Here is a 19162-nt window from a genome sequence, read left to right as displayed (position 1 = left end):
TCAGGTCGACAGATAATACACTATATTAGTTCAGGGTAAAATAGGACCGTCCAGATTACTGTACAGTACTTTGGCATAGGGCAGAAGGTGCCGACACCTCCCTGAAACCAAGACAGTATAAGATACTCCCAAGGCAGAAACACGGTCTTGAGGTGCTGTCTGAGGGGTGTGGCTCTGAGCCCACGAGCCACCAGGCAGAGCAGAGCAGCTCATGTCTCGTGCTGTAAAGGCTCAGTGATGCAGGTGGTCTCTATTGGATGAATGCCCTAAGCTCATGGTTTGAATCTTCATCAGAATGTTGGAAAAAAGACTCGTAGACTAAGGCAGTCAATTACCAATGAGAAACCATGCTGCATACCTCGTAAGTGGTAGGCATAGTGGGCGTGTAGGACACATGGTTAGCCCTGCGCAGCTCCTTGATGGTTTCTGCTGGCATGGATTTGGAGAAACCCAGGCCGCTCCATGTGTTAGTGGGGGTCCGCACCTCTGTCACCACAGGCTTCTTCAACATTGCTGAATAACAGACGCCACAGGTGTGATCATCAGAGCAGGATGCACATCTGCTTCACTTTGAAGCACCAATTTTTTGTGAAAAGTTAAATTTTATTCCAGTGTAAAATTAAATTGTTTCCTCTTTTTGGAAATAAAGAATGTAATTTACCATCAAAAACATATTTCTATACTATATTTCTTGAGCACATCAAGTACATCAAGCAGTTTTTCCCTTTGACCTTTACTTCACAGTTGTGCAACACACAGAAGGCCAGTGTAGTTCAAAGGACTCAGCACACTGCTTACATGGTGTGATATTCCAGCTCCTCACATACCTTTAGTTGCCAACAGCTTCTTCTGTTCATAGTCAAAAGCCTGCAAGGAAAATCAAAGGCACAAATTACCTTTAGTAGAGTCTAAAAAAAACTTTTTTCTGAAGTGCGTCCCATCAGCTGTATCCTCGGGCCTCCTTAAGTCATAAACTAAACGCAAGTTAATTTTGTGGAAGCTGTTCACTGCAGTGCTTCTTTCGATTATTAACTGTGTTTGAAATGATTTTACGTTTTGTGTCTTTAATTGGCTGAAGATATTATACAACTCAGTATTTTACTGGAACAATTCCCTTGAAGCATTTTACTCAAGGGTACAACCGCAGTGTCCCACCTGGAATTTGAACCCACAACCTACCAGTTACGAGTCCAGAGCCCTAACCACTGGTCAGTTTTGTGAAACATTTATAATGGTTTAATCCATCAATATTTCAATTTGTCATTAAAGCCATGAAATAAGAAGGACTCTAAAATATTGTAAATACATAAAGACCTGTGGTAAATTTATTTCTGCAACCACCTAATATTGGTAGAAATATGTACTTTATCAAGCATAATAAAGCTCATTTACTCAATAAATGTTCACATACAGAAAAAGGCCATTCGGTTTTTCGTAATCTACAAATCATTGTTCATGGGCTCTGTTAAAACTTCTTAACATATTGTATAGGCACTCATTGTTACATGCAGATGTTTGTATAAATGGGTGTATATAAAATGCACAAGGAAGATACATGCTTGCCAAGGTTGTTGAAGCATCTGTATTGCAGAGAAAGGACAGCAAGGACACACACGGGCAGCACAATCCTCATAAAAACGCTGAGAATATCAAGCAGCACACTGAAGCCGCACGCCTTCACCGGGAGAGACGGGCAGCGGCGAGTACCTGCATGTTGGCGAAAGAGGACTGCGGTGCCAGGCGGATCCGCTCCGAGTTCTGCTGGGCCGCTCTCTCCGCCGCGCGCTCGCTCCCGGGCGCCTTCTTGTCCGCCAGCGGGCTCTCGGACGCGCTGGACTCGGAGTCCGAGAGCAGGCCCTCCGAGGTGCTGCGGGAACACCCCTCGTTACTAAAGTCAGAGCCACGGCGGCTCTTCCCGGCGTGACTCATGAGGTGGGGACTCGCCTCCAGCCACCCCAAGGACTAGACACCTTCTCCCGACCCACGAGTGCGTGCGCTTGTAAAAACCCAGTACCTCATCTGCCTGTCAGGGACATGGCACGCAAGGGTCTTTTTCAGACGCGCTTAATTTCCAAGATGTCCAAAATCAGAGAGCAAAGCTCTGCACATATTAATAACAGCAACAAGCCCATACACTCCAACACAGTTAAAGATCAGAGTCATTCAGACAGGGTTTTTAGAAATGAGCAATTACACTACAAGGGCTGACCCCCTACAACACTCTTTCAAAATCAATTAAACACAGGCAAAGGCCCCTTGCCTCTGGGAACAGGGTTTCTATCCAGTTTAACAGCATAGAAAGTGAAAGCGATCCTTTCTGACAGCTGTGTGCACCTCGGCTTATAATATCATCAAGCACAATTCAAAAGCACATCCACTTAAAATAAATAAAGACATTATTACCAGGCAATATGATTTTATGTAGCATAGATAATATAATACTGGGACTGCTCAGGAGAGGAAAATAGTGAACTAAAGCTCTTATTGTGTGGATAAGATTTGGCTTTAAATCGGTGGTTTCTACCCCAGGTCTTTGGTGACCTCTGTTTCTGCTGGTTTTCATTCCACCTGAGCTCTGAAGCATCAGCTTAGATGCTTCATCATTCGACCTAAGAATCTGTTCTTTAAAAGTTGCTTAAGCAAAAACGGCTATAACAAAATTAAGTTACTACTTAGGCAACACTTATGTGCTTCCTGAGATAATATGGTAATAATTCTTAGCATAATAATTATTAACAGCATGTTAATAATGGTAAAAATTAGGTACAAATCTAAGGGATAAAGAGATTGTTTTAACAATAAACACAGTAGAAAGGAAGAAAAGAACAAAAATCGTTGGACGACGATCACTCATACTGTAGGTAGAAGGTGATGTCTGAGGTTCTGAGGCAGATGAGACCAGATGAATCGAGGGTGACATAATGTGAAATATAATTCACAATACTGGCTAACTCTCCGAGTTGGTTACAGGACACAAAAAACCATACAGTTACTGGATGTGTGAGGGCAGGGAGCAGGACTGGTAAGATAAGAGTTGCAGTTGTTCTTTGCTGTGGTGAAAATTCATTATGCATACCCAAGAAGGGGTATTCATTTTTCAAATTAATTAATAAAACCTTCGGAAAACAAGGAGTTAGCATACTTGCATCTGCAAATCTGAGTCTTAAAATTACCCTACTTATAGTGTACCATTTCCAATGCCTTCAGCACAAAGACCTGCAAGTCTCTCCTCTACTTGCTTATTTTCACCAAACAACTCAAAGGATGATCAGTCAGACACTGCCATAATGAGCTTCTTTCCCTTTGCTCTGGCCCAGTCTAAGCACACCTGAAACAGGCCAGTTCTGAAATTCACAAACTGGACTGAAAATGGCTACAATTGTCATTCATCATTTTAAGAGGTGAAAGCTATTTTTTTTAAATAGCACCCACATACAAAATTGAAATAAATTGGCCTGTAATTAAGAGCTCAGCTGTAACAAAAACCAGAAGAGACAGTGGTCCCTCAGGAATAGGGCTGGTATCCACTCAATCAAGAAAGGCCTGACTGAAAGAGTCAGAGGCAGAAAAGACAAATAATGTTATTGCTGTAATTTAAGAGAGGAATCAAAACTTTTTTATATTAGAAATCCAAAAAGTAAATCCTAATAAAGAGATAATTCTACATAGAAACTACTGGAAACAGGTGACGCGGGCCTGACTCTAAAGAACAAATGAAGCCACTATCAAGACAGAATATCAATAAATTAGAACTCTATCATAACTACATAAAATGTGATTTAGTGCTGCAAACAAATAATCAAGATCCAGTTCACATTGTTTACATACTGCAGGTGAGAGTTCTTGGTGCCCTGTAGGAGCTCCACAGCTTGTCGCTTGCCAGTAGACAACTTTGAAGATCCCAACATCTGTTTCAGTTCGTTGCTGCTGGCTGAATGGGAAGGACTTCTTGGCATTCCTACTTCGACAAAAGCATCGTTTGATCCTGAAAACACAGACGCAGTTTGTTTTCCCTTTCAGACAACAAATACTAGAGAAGGAGACCAACATCTTGTATATCAAGAAAACAATCTTAAGATGCATTTTGGGTAAAAGGCTGCTGAATTACCTTCGTCGGGGCCGGATTTGCTGGTGAGAGCCTCTGTGGAACTGTGACTGCTGCTCTCTTTGGAAGCATCATTGTGATTTGGGCTCAAAACTTTATCTGCTAGAGAAGACGCTGATATCCTGCCGTACACCGAGGTGGGATGCTGTAATCCATAACAGCAAACATGCATCTTAATATTTATACATGGAAACTTAAGGGTTATGTTTGATCTCCCCTTCCCATGTACACAGCCACTAAATAAAAAGCAGATTACTTTGTAATGAGGCTTAATTTTAAAGCTTGATTTTCTTTAAACAACAGACACAAAAGACATGCTCTAAAACTGTTTGTAAGTTGTAAAAAGCTGTGCATAGCTGTCAGAATAAGAATACCAAGACTAAAACAATTGCTGTCTCTCCGAACTGGAAGGTGGTGGGATGGGCACAGTCTTATCGTTGACACGGCACTGTCAGACACACTAAGCCCAGGCTGAGGAGGAGAGACAGCACCTTGACATGGCCATTCAGAGAGCAGGGGGCTTTGCTGCACTCGGGGCCTCCGTTGACTTGAGAGTCGATGGGTGCCAGACCAGGGGGAGGGGAAGGGGTGCTCTGGGCGTAGCCCTGGACTCCAGAAAGCAGTATACTCGTCAGGGTGGCTTGCGTGGTTGGGTGTATCATTAAAGGAGATGAGAATCCTGAAACAAACAGAAATTAAGTGGGGTCTTTGTCAGCTCTCATTTTTACATCGCAAAGAGGGTTTATTTTCTCTCCCTATCCAAGTCCACAAGAGTAGGTAACATGACTGAGGACAATAGAACAAATTCAATAAAGTCCACAAAGAGCTTCAGCTCATGGTTTGGCGGTTTATGGCAGCCTTACTGACAGAGCTATCACACTCTGCAGCGTCACACACTTACCAGATGTGCTCGTAGGGCTCGAGAGGGACGTTGACCAGAGGGTGGGGCTGGGAGTGGCAGAGCTGGAGCTCTGTAGTGGGCTGATGGTGCTGTTCAGAGCATTCAGGAGGGAGTTAGGAGCAGAAGAGCTGTTCATGGAAGGGGCAGTTGGACCCAAGAGTCCTAGAAAAAGAGAGAAGTTGGAAATATTTGAAGAAGTCAAATATCCAAAGGCACAATTATGTCACATATTCAGATACCAGGATAAGACAGTGTCTTAAATATTAATAAGACTATATCCTTTTCAGTATAAGTAATCAATCTGTTTCAGTTAGGTAGGCAAGGGTGGGGGAGGGTGAAGAATTAGGAGTCTGAGCTGCTCAACCCGTTGCCAGTCCTGTGCTGAAGGATGGCTGAGGTTTCATTCTAGGGCAAAGAGCAATGTCGTTACCTAAGCTGGTGAGCCCCAGACCAGCTGAAGCCAAGATGTCCAGACCCACAGGGCAAATGACTGTGGAGGTGCCGCTGGTTGGTATTGAAACTCCGCTGTTCTCGAGACCCAGGAGAAACCTTCTTGCTTCATACATGTTTAAGGCGTTCCTTTCTGCACTCTTCACAATCACCGACTGCAGGACAGAACATGGACAATTGTTAGCCTGGAGGAGAGGCTAGTCTTTGGAACCCAGCGCCCGCAAGAGATGCGCATTTGCAAGAAGACAAGGCGCATCAGGCTGCCTTACAGATCCAATAGGCGTGTGAAGTGGGCCATCCTGGGTAACATGCCATCCTAACTGCCAAAGATCTGGTGGATTACTCTGATGCTAACATACAGGTTTTTTTCTCCTAAGGTGTCTGATCTTGGCTGAGCCAGGAACACATCTGGTCAGGGAAGCAGTGGGAGGCATTGAGCACATCCATCTCTATGAGCGGGGGTCGGTATTTTGGAGGGTAACGACACCAGAACGTAATGACACCAGAAAAGCAGCTAGTAAACCATCCCTCAGATCAGACTTGGAAAGTAAAGAGGTTATGGCACTGTTTATATTAGGGTATTGGCCCTGGTGTCCGGACTAAATTCTACTTTAATCACACACGTTGAACATCCACCCTGAATTCCTCCAATGATTGCCCCGGTGAAGTAATTCCTCTCTTCTCCACCTGACCTGCCATGCAATCGGGCAGCCAGCATACCCAGGTGCACTTCAGAGCTTCAGAGGCAGGTGAGGGGAAACCCCTCTTAAATGTGAAGCACTGTGAACATTTGAACATTTGGCATCCTTTGGAATGGAAAGTGCTATAGAAATTCAAGCACTGTAAGCGCTGCCGAGTAGCTGAGTGTAGTGCTAGTGTAGCACTACACTAGTCCATTATTATTTTACATAGAAAGAAGTTACTTTAGGTCTTATTACTTATTGTTGGACTTTTAAAGTAATGTCACCTAGGTCATATTACAATGGTCTATAAAAATACTTTATATACTGTATTTTTAATGACATTAGAGTCAGCTCTGAAACTTATTACATGGGCTGGGACTTGGTTTGGGAAACAGGGTTGGGTTTTGATATTAATGCACAGTCAATCTACAGCAGAGACAGACTGTCATCAAATTCATGCCAATCTATTTTTAATGTATTTACTTGTTAAAGTATTTAAAGCATTTGCAACTGCTAATTGGATGTTTTGGCATCGAAAAAGTGGTTCTGTGATATACTTTTTCCTCATCATCATGCCTCTTTCCCTCCAAAAGGCAAATTGCAGGCTGACAGTTGTAAGTCAGGGTGCTGTTACAGCCTTCCAGGCTCACATAGCAATACAGTGCATCTGGCTACAAGCCTTCCACAGTATAATCCACAGTAACCAATAACTGACTTGTAAATTGGTAAAAAGCCCAAAATCAAATGACGTACTTAACAGAGACTGACACTTCCACAAATGTTTAAAAGACTTGTTTGTTAGAGATTGACATGGTACAACATTCTAGCAAAAATGGATGCTGGAATAAATGAATGCAAGAAAACAGCTGTCCCTTGAGTGGCATATAATTAAAGCTGATGAGAATGCTTTCTGACGTGCAAATCATTTAAGTCTCAAAGGATAGCTGTGCATAGAAAACAAAAACTGCATCAGACTCGGGTCTTCAGCAGAGACTGCTACAAAATCAATGAAAACACTGTACACACAAATCTGTATCCCTCAATCTGACACTGTTCATTTGTTTCACATCAAGCAATTTTGTTTTATGTGCAAATGTTTTCCATATCCACAGTTTTGAACACTGGCTCACTTCACATGAAATGTAATCAAGTAATTCTTACAGTGGAGAAGCAGGACCCTGATAAAAATGGAAAAAGAATATTGGGTTTAATAATTAATTTTTAAGTCCTCAAAGGCTATAAATAGCTAGTCTGAGATGCACTGATCCAGGTCTTTTTATTCTGCCTAAGACTTGAGTCCGCACAACTGGCAAGAGAGTTTTTTTGTCTTGTGCAGCTCCATGATCAGGAACTCACTGCTCAAGATCATTAGAGACTCTGGAAAATCTTGTTTACATTCAAAGGAAGTGAAAGCTGGACAACTACTTTCTGTGGCAAAAAGACAATACAGCCTGGAGTGCATCACAATATTTATGGCATCTGCATTTTAGTTACATCTAACAGAAAGTAACAAAGGCTTCAAGTGAGAGGAGGCCATTTGGCCCATCTTGACAATCTGGCAGTTAAGTACCTAAATGAAACTACAATTTCCTCCAGCCAACCCAACATGTAATATTTCAATGTAACTTGGAGCTTTGGCAGTACATCCTAGTGCCAAGGTATGTTCAAGTGTTCATTTAAGAAATATGCCTATCATTTCTGTTAAATTCCAGGTTTTCTCAAAAACCCAATCATGTCAATGAGAAATGAGAAACACTAGCCTCTTTATTGCAATCTTCTCCACAGATTGTGATAAGCTGTGATGGGGATTCCCAACCCCACCCACCCTCATAAACTCTTTAAACCAAGCTGAAGTGTAATTTAAAAAAATATCTAGTCTACTACAGATTCTCTGTGGTTAGGTTTTCATCACCTAGGTCCAAATGCAAACATAAAAGATTTTAATTTACACTGACACGTGGCTGTCAGACAGCCACCAGAATTGTAGTTTACCTTGCTAGGCTGTTTAGGCTTTGGTTTGATGCTGATGAAGACATCTAAGCGCTCCATCAATGAAGTAATGCACTGCGGTTCAACTTCAATGTCCTCTTTGATATCAAACATCAGCACGAGAGGAAGGCAACCCTGCAAAACACACAACAAAATCCAGTTATCATGCATTCAGTCAATGTGTGCATTATAAAATTACCTATCACCTTGCATAATATCTAGATATCTTGTAAACTGAAAGGGTGAATCATGTACAAGGGCTTTGACTTGCACAGTAAATGTTAAAATACTTTGTACAGTAAAAAAGACATTAAGATCCCTTACATGTCATATAACTGACAACAAACCCCATCAATTTCTTTGATAGACTGGTGTTATTCAAGCACAAAATATTGTTTTCACAATTCTCACATTTGGATGATTTCTGAATAATGATACCACATGCTCAGAAACTATTCCTGAAGAATGTCCTGGTCTGGTAAAGTAATGCAAATGCAAAAATTCTCCAACCAAACACACACTTATATATACTAGATTATATATTTTTCAAGATGCGCTATAGTTTCAGTTGGCATATTGTTCCTTAATTCCCCAAACAATTTATTTTACTTTAGATAAACAGGAATTTTAAAAGCTAATACACCAGGAAACCTAGATTTCTAGCAGGCAATAAGAGGCGTTAAAGACTATAATAATCATTGTCCTGACACTCAGGAGTTCCTGCTCAGAACAAAGAAAAGGAGACCAAGAAAGTAACTGCTGTATTTTTAAAATCTAAGAGTTAAATGTTCTCAACTTGTGAGTTCCAGCTGAAGACCCTGTGTTTATATGTAGACCTCCTATTTTCCTTTTGTGCAACTAGAAACAGCTGATTAAGAATAAACCATGAGACACCAAGGCCAGCACTGGAATGCCGCTCCTTATTAGAGCTAGCAAAGGACTGTCACAGTGTTGCTTTACCATGAGATACTGTCTCGCCAAGCAGACAGAGTCAATGGTGCCCTGGAGGTAGACAGTGGATTTCTTCTGCAGATTGTTGGGGTCGGGAAAATGAATCTGGGCTCCCGTCCTTTGCATGATGTGTTTGATGTTGCTGCCGTTACGGCCCATCATGAAGAGGTGGTGCTGGGGCGCGATGTCGAGCTGAGAGCTGACAGAGATGGCGCTGGCCAAGCTGCCGGCCAGATGTTCTAGCAACAGAGCTGTACCTCTCTGAAAAATAAGCCGGAAAAACACGGACTCCTTTAGTCTGGCGACTTGAAAACTGGCCAAGGGCTGTAAAGTGGCAATTTGCACCAGTACAATTCTTAGAAAGCAAACGCATAACATATAAAACCACAAAAGATTAAACATTCACAGAGAAATAGGTAGAACTTTGTTTTAATACTGCATGCACTTTACAAATGCACTATAAAGTGTCACTATAGTTTTATCTTTGACGAGAAGTCTTCTTTTCTAGAGTTTCTTTTTTCCCTCCATGCAGTTGCCAATGGCGACCAAAAATCATAGGTTCTAATCAAGATCCTGATCTTCCCGCTATTGAATGTGGTCTGGCATCTTCATCACCATCTCGGTTCACAGCACATAGCACGCATACCTTTAAGCCACTGACTGCGTTTGGTAACCAGTGGAGTATCAACTGTATGGTGTCCATACCTACTCATTACCATTTCCAAGTAGACAATCAGGCCTGAAGGACTTTTATCCAAAAAACACATCTGAAAACAAATGTATCTAAAGCTTCCATTTTTTTCCAAAAGAAAATCTACTCTCTGATTATAGTGTAAATAATTTTTTAAAAGACTCCCTTGTGGCTCAGCCACTAAAGGCATTTATTGAGCACTATAGACCAGACGTTGTCTGGTTCCAGTTGTTGTAAAGTCGTGAGCCCCCTGAGCTATGAAATGCTACTGATTCTGCGTAGGATGGAGCTAGCCAGGGTATGCTTGGTTTGTCGCACAAGAGCGCCCCTGGAGACTGGATCAACATCATTCCACCGATTCATGCCAAGTCTACAGCTGGCACAGTGGCTGAAAAATGTCTGATGGCTCCCGTTGTAGACAAGATAGTGTCCTGTGCCATTATGGAGGTCAAAGTGCAGAGCAAAGCTCATTAACAGCCATGTTTTTCAAAATTAGCTGTGGTGGGAAAGAAAGGATTATGAAATCCAGACATAGAAATTTTATATTTATCATATTTCGCGTTTTATGTCCATAAGCTGCAGAGCATGCTCAAGTTGCCTTCCAACCATTTGTAAAACAGTCAGTGATGGAGTGAAAGAGGTTAATTACCTTGACAGCGGTGGTGTTGTTCTGTGATCCTCTCACAACACCAGTAGCCCCATAGAGTCTGGAACGCTGCTTGAATGACACTGAAATGTTATAGGTCTGAGATATGTGCTGGACAGCTGGAGAGTTGGGATCTGGGTTGAGCTGGATAATTGCTGGCAATTCGAACATCAGCACCAGGGGAAGAAGTTCCTTCAAACACAAAGAGAGGAGAGCAAAGGACAGATGTTTAAAAGCATTAAATCCACAGCCATTCCGAATATTACCAGTATCCAGATTACAATGGTTTGCCTCCTTGCTGTACATATGGTCAATAAAAAAAGATTCCAATTGAGTCTGAGAGAGAATGAGTTCATTACCAGAGCGCTAAGTAAGAAGAATCCTACATAATGTTGGACTTTTAAAGTAATGTCACCTAGCAGAGTTTATCTGAATATAGAGTGCCTTGCGAAACTATTCGGCCCCCTTGAACTTTTCAACCTTTTGCCACATTTTAGGCAACATAAAGATATAAATTTTTTATTTTATGTGAAGAATCACCAACAAGTGGGACACAATTGTGAAGTGGAACGAAATCTATTGGATTTTTGAAACTTTTTTAACTAATAAAAAAATAAAAAGTGGGGCGTGCAAAATTATTCGGCCCCCTTGCGTTAATACTTTGTAGAGCCACCTTTTGCTGCGATTACAGCTGCAAGTCGCTTGGGGTATGTCTCTATCAGTTTTGCACATCGAGAGACTGAAATTCTTGCCCATTCTTCCTTGCAAAACAGCTCGAGCTCAGTGAGGTTGGATGGAGAGCGTTTGTGAACAGCAGTTTTCAGCTCTTTCCACAGATTCTCGATTGGATTCAGGTCTGGACTTTGACTTGGCCATTCAAACACCTTGATACGTTTATTTGTGAACCATTCCTTTGTAGATTTTGCTGTATGTTTGGGATCATTGTCTTGTTGGAAGATAAATCTCCGTCCCAGTTTCAGGTCTTTTGCAGACTCCAACAGGTTTTCATCCAGAATGGTCCTGTATTTGGCTGCATCCATCTTCCCCTCAATTTTAACCATCTTCCCTGTCCCTGCTGAAGAAAAGCAGGCCCAAACCATGATGCTGCCACCACCATGTTTGACAGTGGGGATGGTGTGTTGAGGGTGATGAGCTGTGTTGCTTTTACGCCAAACATATCGTTTTGCATTGTGGCCAAAAAGTTCGATTTTGGTTTCATCTGACCAGAGCACCTTCTTCCACATGTTTGGGGTGTCTCCCAGGTGGCTTGTGGCAAACTTTAGACGAGACTTTTTATGGATATCTTTGAGAAATGGCTTTCTTCTTGCCACTCTTCCATAAAGGCCAGATTTGTGCAGTGTAAGACTGATTGTTGTCCTATGGACAGACTCTCCCACCTCAGCTGTAGTTCTCTGCAGTTCATCCAGAGTGATCATGGGCCTCTTGGCTGCATCTCTGATCAGTCTTCTCCTTGTCTGAGCTGAAAGTTTAGAGGGACGGCCAGGTCTTGGTAGATTTGCAGTGGTCTGATACTCCTTCCATTTCAAGATGATCGCTTGCACAGTGCTCCTTGGGATGTTTGAAGCTTGGGAAATCTTTTTGTATCCAAATCCGGCTTTAAACTTCTCCACAACAGTATTACGGACCTGCCTGGTGTGTTCCTTGGTCTTCATGATGCTCTCTGCGCTTTCAACAGAACCTTGAGACTATCACAGAGCAGGTGCATTTATACAGAGACTTGATTACACACAGGTGGATTCTATTTATCACCATCAGTCATTTAGGACAACATTGGATCATTCAGAGATCCTCGCTGAACTTCTGGAGTGAGTTTGCTGCACTGAAAGTAAAGGGGCCGAATAATTTTGCAGGCCCCACTTTTCATTTTTTTATTAGTTAAAAAAGTTTCAAAAATCCAATAGATTTCGTTCCACTTCACAATTGTGTCCCACTTGTTGGTGATTCTTCACATAAAATAAAAAATTTATACCTTTATGTTTGAAGCCTGAAATGTGGCAAAAGGTTGAAAAGTTCAAGGGGGCCGAATACTTTCGCAAGGCACTGTAGATACTGTATTTGATTCTTACTTAAAGGGCTATTTCTACTAAAGATTTCTGTTTCTCATTAACATATGCATAAACCCTGAAAAAAATATTTTAAAGCTGACAGAATAGTATATTCTTATAGTATATTTACAGTATATTCTATTTTTTGTGAATACAAACAAAATTGATTCTTGAAAGCAGCACTAAACTTGGGATAAATACTGTCTGAGAAAAACAACAATTACACAAAATGTCTCTTCTATGTGTTTTTTCAGCATAGTGAAGTACTTCTTTCAAACCGCCTTTTTACACAGAATTGTATATTTTTTATAAGAAAATGACAGAAGGAGCCTTGTCACATCACTATAGGCAAATAAAGAAATTAAATGACATAACATTACAGCGTAACTAAACACTGTTCAGACAATATACATTTCTTTTTAGGCGCTGTGCATTAGTTTGATATCATTACATTCTTACTGAGCTTTGACTGCCAGAAAAAATGGTAAACAGCCCAAATGACTGTAACCAAAAAATGTAACTATGATCAATCCCATATGTGAAAGTCTAAATTCCTACATATGGGATTGAAAATTTAAAGTCTAAATTAATCTTTATGTTTTCAAGAATTGCTTTTGTTGCTGGGAAAAAAATGCAAACTTATTTTTTACTTTGGTTTCAGAAGTGGAGAATACAGACTAATGTCTATACTTCTGAAAGAACAAAATCCGCAGCCTCTCTACTGTTGATCAAAAAACGTAAAAAAATAAGACAAGTGAGAGGAAGCCTTTGCTCTTTCAGCAAGTTTGATAGTAAGAAACTAAAAGATCTTACCCAGCCACTTCTTGAAAGGATGGCATCAGCAAAATGACTGGGTGTCTTGTTCTACAATCCCACAACCTCCTGAGTAAATAACCCAAATTTAACTTATTTTCCCCACATTTTTCTGCTTTCTAAGGAAGGAGAATCATAGAATCAAATCTAGAAATTAAATTGAATAATGTTAAAAATTAAATTGTAAGTTAACTTAAGTTTTAAAGTTAGGTTTTTGCTTATTAGATCAGAACTTGGTTAACTTGGTATCTTATAAGCTACTAGGCCTTCAGAAAATAACCATTTTGAGAACTAATATTTAACAGTTCATGTATATGTACTCACAATATTATCTGATGGCTCTATGTAACATGGTTTGAATCGGAAAAAAATATTTGAACGGGAAGTATTAAAGCCAATAATCTTAAAAGGGGAATATGACATTCATTACATCTTGTAAATGAAATGTTCTCTTTCCCAATAAACTAAACACATGTAAACCGAAGAACTATCCGTTTTTTAAATGGTAAGGTTCTTTTGATTAAATGTAATGTGCAAATAATTTCTGGTTCACGTTTTCATCCGTTTCCTCCGTCCTAATCATATTACATTACACATTTCTTTCTTCACTTTCTACTTGATGAAAAATGGCAGGAGAAGAATATAAATTAAACAAAACTAGAAAGCTGTTAGTTGCGTTGAAGATTTCCAAGAAAGGCCCAAACCACTTGCTTACTCCACTTGCATCGAGTCCCAAGACCATAGTAATTGTAACTTTGGGGAGCCATTTAAGTTTAATCCCATTTCACCAAAAAGTATGTCAGTCATACGGCTATTTGAATGATACATATCAGGTCTGAAGTTATTGAGCTGCACACTTCTGCACAGAAGCAGTCTGTGGTATGACATGCATATAAAAGTACAAAATACTGCTACAGCCTGTGAGGTACGATCTGAAGCAAGTCAGAGTGAGATGAGTCTGCCAACAAGCACATGCCTTCATGAGACAGTGGAGGTTTGAATGTCACTAACAAAATGGTGGTCTACCAGCATAATGGTTTATGAAGAAGCACTATTTCACCATACAGTACAGTTTGCCAACTGTGCTGCTCCTAGAATGACACCTAACAAGTAGCAATGAACTGGCCAATTGGACACAACAAACAGCAGAAGACACAAGCAGCAGATTTGAAATCTGGCACGTTTCAATTCAAATCGGCACAGTTGTTCCAAGAAGGGAGGCAGTTTGAGAAGAGAACACAATGGCCGTTTCGACTCATGTACTTATAGGGTTTGGAGTTAACTGGTCGAATAATTTTTGAAATGAGTGAGTACAAGCTGCATATCAAAAGCAAGGAAATGGCAGCCAGGTAGCCATCTTGCTTTATGCAGGGATAATATCTGTAAAGTGTGGCATTACCTGCTCACAAAGTTTTTGAACTGGAACAGTTTATGTGATGAGCCACATGTTCACAAGCAGTGGCAACGTTTTATGTGGAAAATTTCAAAAGCATGAATGGATACATGAACATTATATGAGTCAGGCCACTACTTTGGTTAATGTAAGTTCCTGACGTCTGTCAGTAATTTAATGGATTATGTGTCATCATATATGAGCCTAATATAATGGTGGTAGTCTGCCTAGTTTACAAACTTAAATTGAGTTTAATAAAAAATACCTAATATCATTACAATCACCATATTACTCTACCACACGGAACCCTAAAAAGGTTTTACAAAAGCATTCATACACTAGTACAATATGCCTTCTTAGCATATTTTCTCGAAAAAAACTCCAGAAGTTTCTGTTTTTGCAATAACAGCTTAAATCGGAGTAGTGGTCAAAACACATTTGTTTCTGCTTCAAAAGACTGAATGCTCCCTGACAAGAGAGCATAGAGATTCAGACACCAAGACAAACGACACTACAGTGTGCAAGGGAACCAAGACAAATATTGATGTTACCTCTTCTTTCCACTAGGTGGCACTGCAAAATGTGATACCAGAAAACTCCTCCCCCGAGTGGAAATGGAAAACAGTTCAGTGGTGGGGACTGGAATGTGCAACACAATCTCCTCTGCGATGATCATGCGGGGGAGAGAGAGAATGGCGCACTGCCTCAAGATGTTACGTACTGTTGAGCTTGATGGTGGGTGCAGGCCAAATGACAGAGAGCAACGAATCTTTGATCAGAGCCAGTCATCGGTAGCTTTATGTACTTTGGAGTAAAAATCAGGTTGTGTGGCTGTCAGAGCTTATTTTAAAAATTACTTTGTAAACAATGGCTCGGTGGTTCATTTTTACTATTTTTTTTTGTTAAAAAGCGCAAACTTAATTACATTCTGCTGCCGGTGCAAAGACTTAAAAAATGTGGCGCACTTCAGCTTGTTTTTCTTGGTGCCCCCGAGAGGAAGCACGTGTTAGGAATTTTGATGATGGTGAAATATAAGGAGAGTCTGGACAGTACCAAGTCACACAAGTGGAACAGCAACACCCACTGAAGTAAGGAAACCACAGGACTCCAGCTTACATTGTTTGAACTCCCTCGCTGATCTGCACCATATGTGGCAGACCGAATGAACAAGTTTCAGTTCCCAGGCTTGGTTTCTTCTATCCGCCCTTAAGGAACTGAGTCAAAAACATAACTAATGCTAAGCTTACCCTTAAAGGGTAAGACTTTTTGTCAAAACGTACTTTTTTAACTTTTTGTTTTTGGTGTTGGTCACCAAATGACGAGTGAATGTAAGAAGATCAGTTTTAAAGGAAGATGAAACAGCACTTTCATTAACATGACTGAAAAACAGAGGGCGAAACGAGTGAGATCTTTCTCCAAGTCACGTTGGTTGATGAGCTATCCGGAGCCTCGGCACTTTACCTACTCAGGGATTAACAGCAGGGGGAGCTGTGGCAAGGGTCTACGACAAAGTCCACTACCCCAGTGTACTGCTGAACTTACAGACGAAGTGCCAGACTCAATGCTTCAGTTACATCAAGAACGCTTAAAATGCACTTGGTGTCGCCATGGGGACGTGAGATTTAGGTAAATACAAAGGCAATCTGGGCCATTTCCCAGTATTCGAACCCTGCCTCCCACTCTTAAGTCAATTACTTACAGATGTAATTAAATGAGTCTAAAGAAATCAATGAAGACAATTTTTTTTAACTTTGCTTTTATAAACTCAGACAGGGAAACAAATGACATCATGACAAGGAAATTCTATTTCTATTTCACCAGTTATATGAAAGAATCCCCAACCGGCCAGCCTAGAGGAGCTCAATGGATTGGTCTGAGGTACTGAGGTGTATCTGTATCTTACCCTGATTCTGGCTCTGGCTGCCTCCACTCCAGCAGGCTGGCCTGCGATAGACACCTGAGGAAAGGCACAGCAATGAACTTCACCAGAAGAGACTTTGGGACCCATGGGACATACTTCAGCGGGGGGGGGTTGTACCACATTGCACAGTTCTACAGCAGCCATCCAGCTGACTGTAACTTTAGTTATGATTTAGCGTCTGAAACAAGCCAATTTTTACCATTCAGTTGTCCTTAATCATCCTCGTTTGTGCAAGAACATGAACATTTACCAGCATCATAAAGTCTACAGTAATTAAAAGACCAATGTTCCATATTGTGGCAGTTATTTTTGGAATATTTACTATTCTAAATGTGAGTCACAGCTGTTACACAAAACAAAAAGGGCTGTGAGAACACAAGACTTTGTGTATGAGTACTTATTTTAAAAAGAGGTTTATTAAGTAGATCAGATTAATAATGTTCCTAACGCTGAAAATCCATTTCATACACAGCTTCTAGTAAGGTTGGACACCATGCTTTGATACAATAAACACCAAAACTCCATGTTTTGTTATTCTTCAAAGATAAAATCAATATCTTTAGAACAAGCTGAAACCAGAATGTTATTTTATTTTCTTTCTTTTAAGTTCTTTCCTTTAAGCACCACTACGCTTTTTATCACTATCAACTGCAGGCTTCATTTACAAGACAATCTGATGAATGGGGTAACACTGTTCATGGAAGTTCCCAGAACCACATGTAATCCAGAACAGATTTCATCACAGCACGGGAGAAACGTCTCAAACATAATTACACATTTGTATTTTTCACTCTCCCCAGACAGAGAAAACTTACTTTAGAATTCAAGTATCATGGGAATGGTATATACATATCGATTTAGCTCTTAAAAAAACACTCAAAATGACCTCACTGACACTGAAAATGTGGTAATGAAATGCCATGTGATGGCAGGCAATGTTGAAGATGTGTGTTTTAAAAAACATCACAGGCAACTACCTGCCAAAAAGAAACATTTTCTCATTGCAAACTGTGTTGACAAGCTGAAAATGAACACAACAAGCTTCTGACTGACCTGATTGCTCTTTTCAGCCTGGTTATTTCTGTTGGAGTCTGGAAAATGTATATGGCACCCGGTGTCTTCCATAACTTTTTTGATGTTATTGCCACCTTTACCAATGACGTGGGAGTGCTCTGTGTGAGAGACGTCCATTTTTAGCGTCACCCGATTGCTCTGTTGAAGACAAAACATGAAAATGTGTTCAGAAATTATTCCACCTAAAGAAAAGGAAAATCTGAGCTGATGGATGGGTTACAACTAAAAAACAAAACAATGGGAAAGCCTACTTTTGGAAAAACTAATCAAGAAAAGACATCTTATGCTGCTTACTCTGCAACAGTACAGTAAATATGAGCCTCTGGGGGGACTTTCATTTCATACAATTTGTGAAACTTAAAAGTAGCAACAAATATGAGAAATATCCCAAATTTCTCCTGCAATGCAAACTATATCTAGAACAAGTATCTACAGTATGTTTTTACATTTCTGTGACGCACAGAGTGAGAAGTCTATAAGAGTATACTGTATATGTATTATATATTGTAACGCAACGGGGGCTCAGGCGGGCGCCCTTGCCGCATTAGGTCGGCCCCTGCACCGTCCGGGGCTCGAACCCGGGACTTCCGCGTCTCTCTGCAGCGACCTAGCCCCGTGAGCCAAAGAGAGATCTCTCCACAGCCCAGTAGCTGTGGTCCTGCTATCACAGGGAAGGGCGGTGACGTCACCCGCTCTGGTACGCCGGCTCTTACACAGTGCCTGTCGGCCGTAAGCGTTACACTCTCCCCCGCTTAAATCGCCGTCCCCGGCGAAGGGCTATCCCGCCCCGCTTCTGACACCAATGTAATGCAACGGGGGCTCAGGCGGGCGCCCTTGCCGCATCTGGTCGGCCCCATCCCGACTGGAGGCTCGAACCCGGGACTTCCGCGTCTCTCTGCAGCGACCTAGCCCCGTGAGCTAAAGAGAGATCTCTCTACAGCCCAGTAGCTGTGGTCCTGCTATCACAGGGAAGGGCGGTGACGTCACCCGCTCTGGTACGCCGGCTCTTACACAGTGCCTGTCGGCCGTAAGCGTTACAATATATACACTGTATACTGTATAAGCATAAGAATAGTTACAAATGAAAGAGGCCATTTGGTCCATCTAGACAATTAGGAAATGCATTCTAGTCCAAACATCACTGACAACTACTAGAGCCTTTCTACCTGTTACACAAAGAAATATTGTTGCTTTACCTCCCCCCCACCCCAGACTCACCTTTGTATCAAGGACAGACATTATTTTTTCTTTTGCCTCCTTGACATTGTCCTTCTTTCCACAAACTTTGATATGAGGATCTGAAAAAACAAGTGAAATCAACAATCAATACTGTTCTAACATTTCAGCTCTCATCTCTGATGGACCCAGTGTCTGCTTCCCTGTCATACAAGAGAACCCACAGGTTCCTCCTTGGTATTTAACTGGCAAGATTATTTTTCCCCCAGTCCTACTCTATTATTTTCAATACTTCATCTAAAA

General features: G+C 41.1%; 1 protein-coding gene across 7 annotated transcripts in view; it reads right to left on the bottom strand.

Annotated features, from left to right (window-relative positions):
* LOC102684717 (protein bicaudal C homolog 1) overlaps window positions 1–19162 on the bottom strand; it is a 91044-nt gene that overhangs the window by 7118 nt on the left and 64764 nt on the right. For all 7 annotated transcript variants that reach the window (XM_015346879.2, XM_015346880.2, XM_015346881.2 and 4 more), the window contains 14 exons: window positions 18902–18981; window positions 17663–17821; window positions 16592–16645; window positions 10420–10608; window positions 9089–9340; window positions 8132–8263; window positions 5437–5611; window positions 5007–5168; window positions 4597–4784; window positions 4109–4250; window positions 3829–3985; window positions 1708–1867; window positions 828–867; window positions 359–513 (listed from right to left, as the gene is read on the bottom strand). In XM_015346879.2, coding sequence (XP_015202365.2) covers window positions 359–513; window positions 828–867; window positions 1708–1867; window positions 3829–3985; window positions 4109–4250; window positions 4597–4784; window positions 5007–5168; window positions 5437–5611; window positions 8132–8263; window positions 9089–9340; window positions 10420–10608; window positions 16592–16645; window positions 17663–17821; window positions 18902–18981 — 2045 coding nt within the window. The remainder of the gene's footprint in view (window positions 1–358; window positions 514–827; window positions 868–1707; window positions 1868–3828; window positions 3986–4108; window positions 4251–4596; window positions 4785–5006; window positions 5169–5436; window positions 5612–8131; window positions 8264–9088; window positions 9341–10419; window positions 10609–16591; window positions 16646–17662; window positions 17822–18901; window positions 18982–19162) is intronic.

This window comes from Lepisosteus oculatus, chromosome 4 (genome assembly GCF_040954835.1).
Source record: "Lepisosteus oculatus isolate fLepOcu1 chromosome 4, fLepOcu1.hap2, whole genome shotgun sequence".
NCBI classification, from domain to species: domain Eukaryota; kingdom Metazoa; phylum Chordata; class Actinopteri; order Semionotiformes; family Lepisosteidae; genus Lepisosteus; species Lepisosteus oculatus.
The sequence above is the reverse complement of the archived record's forward strand: the minus strand, read 5'-3'. Positions and strand labels throughout refer to the sequence as shown.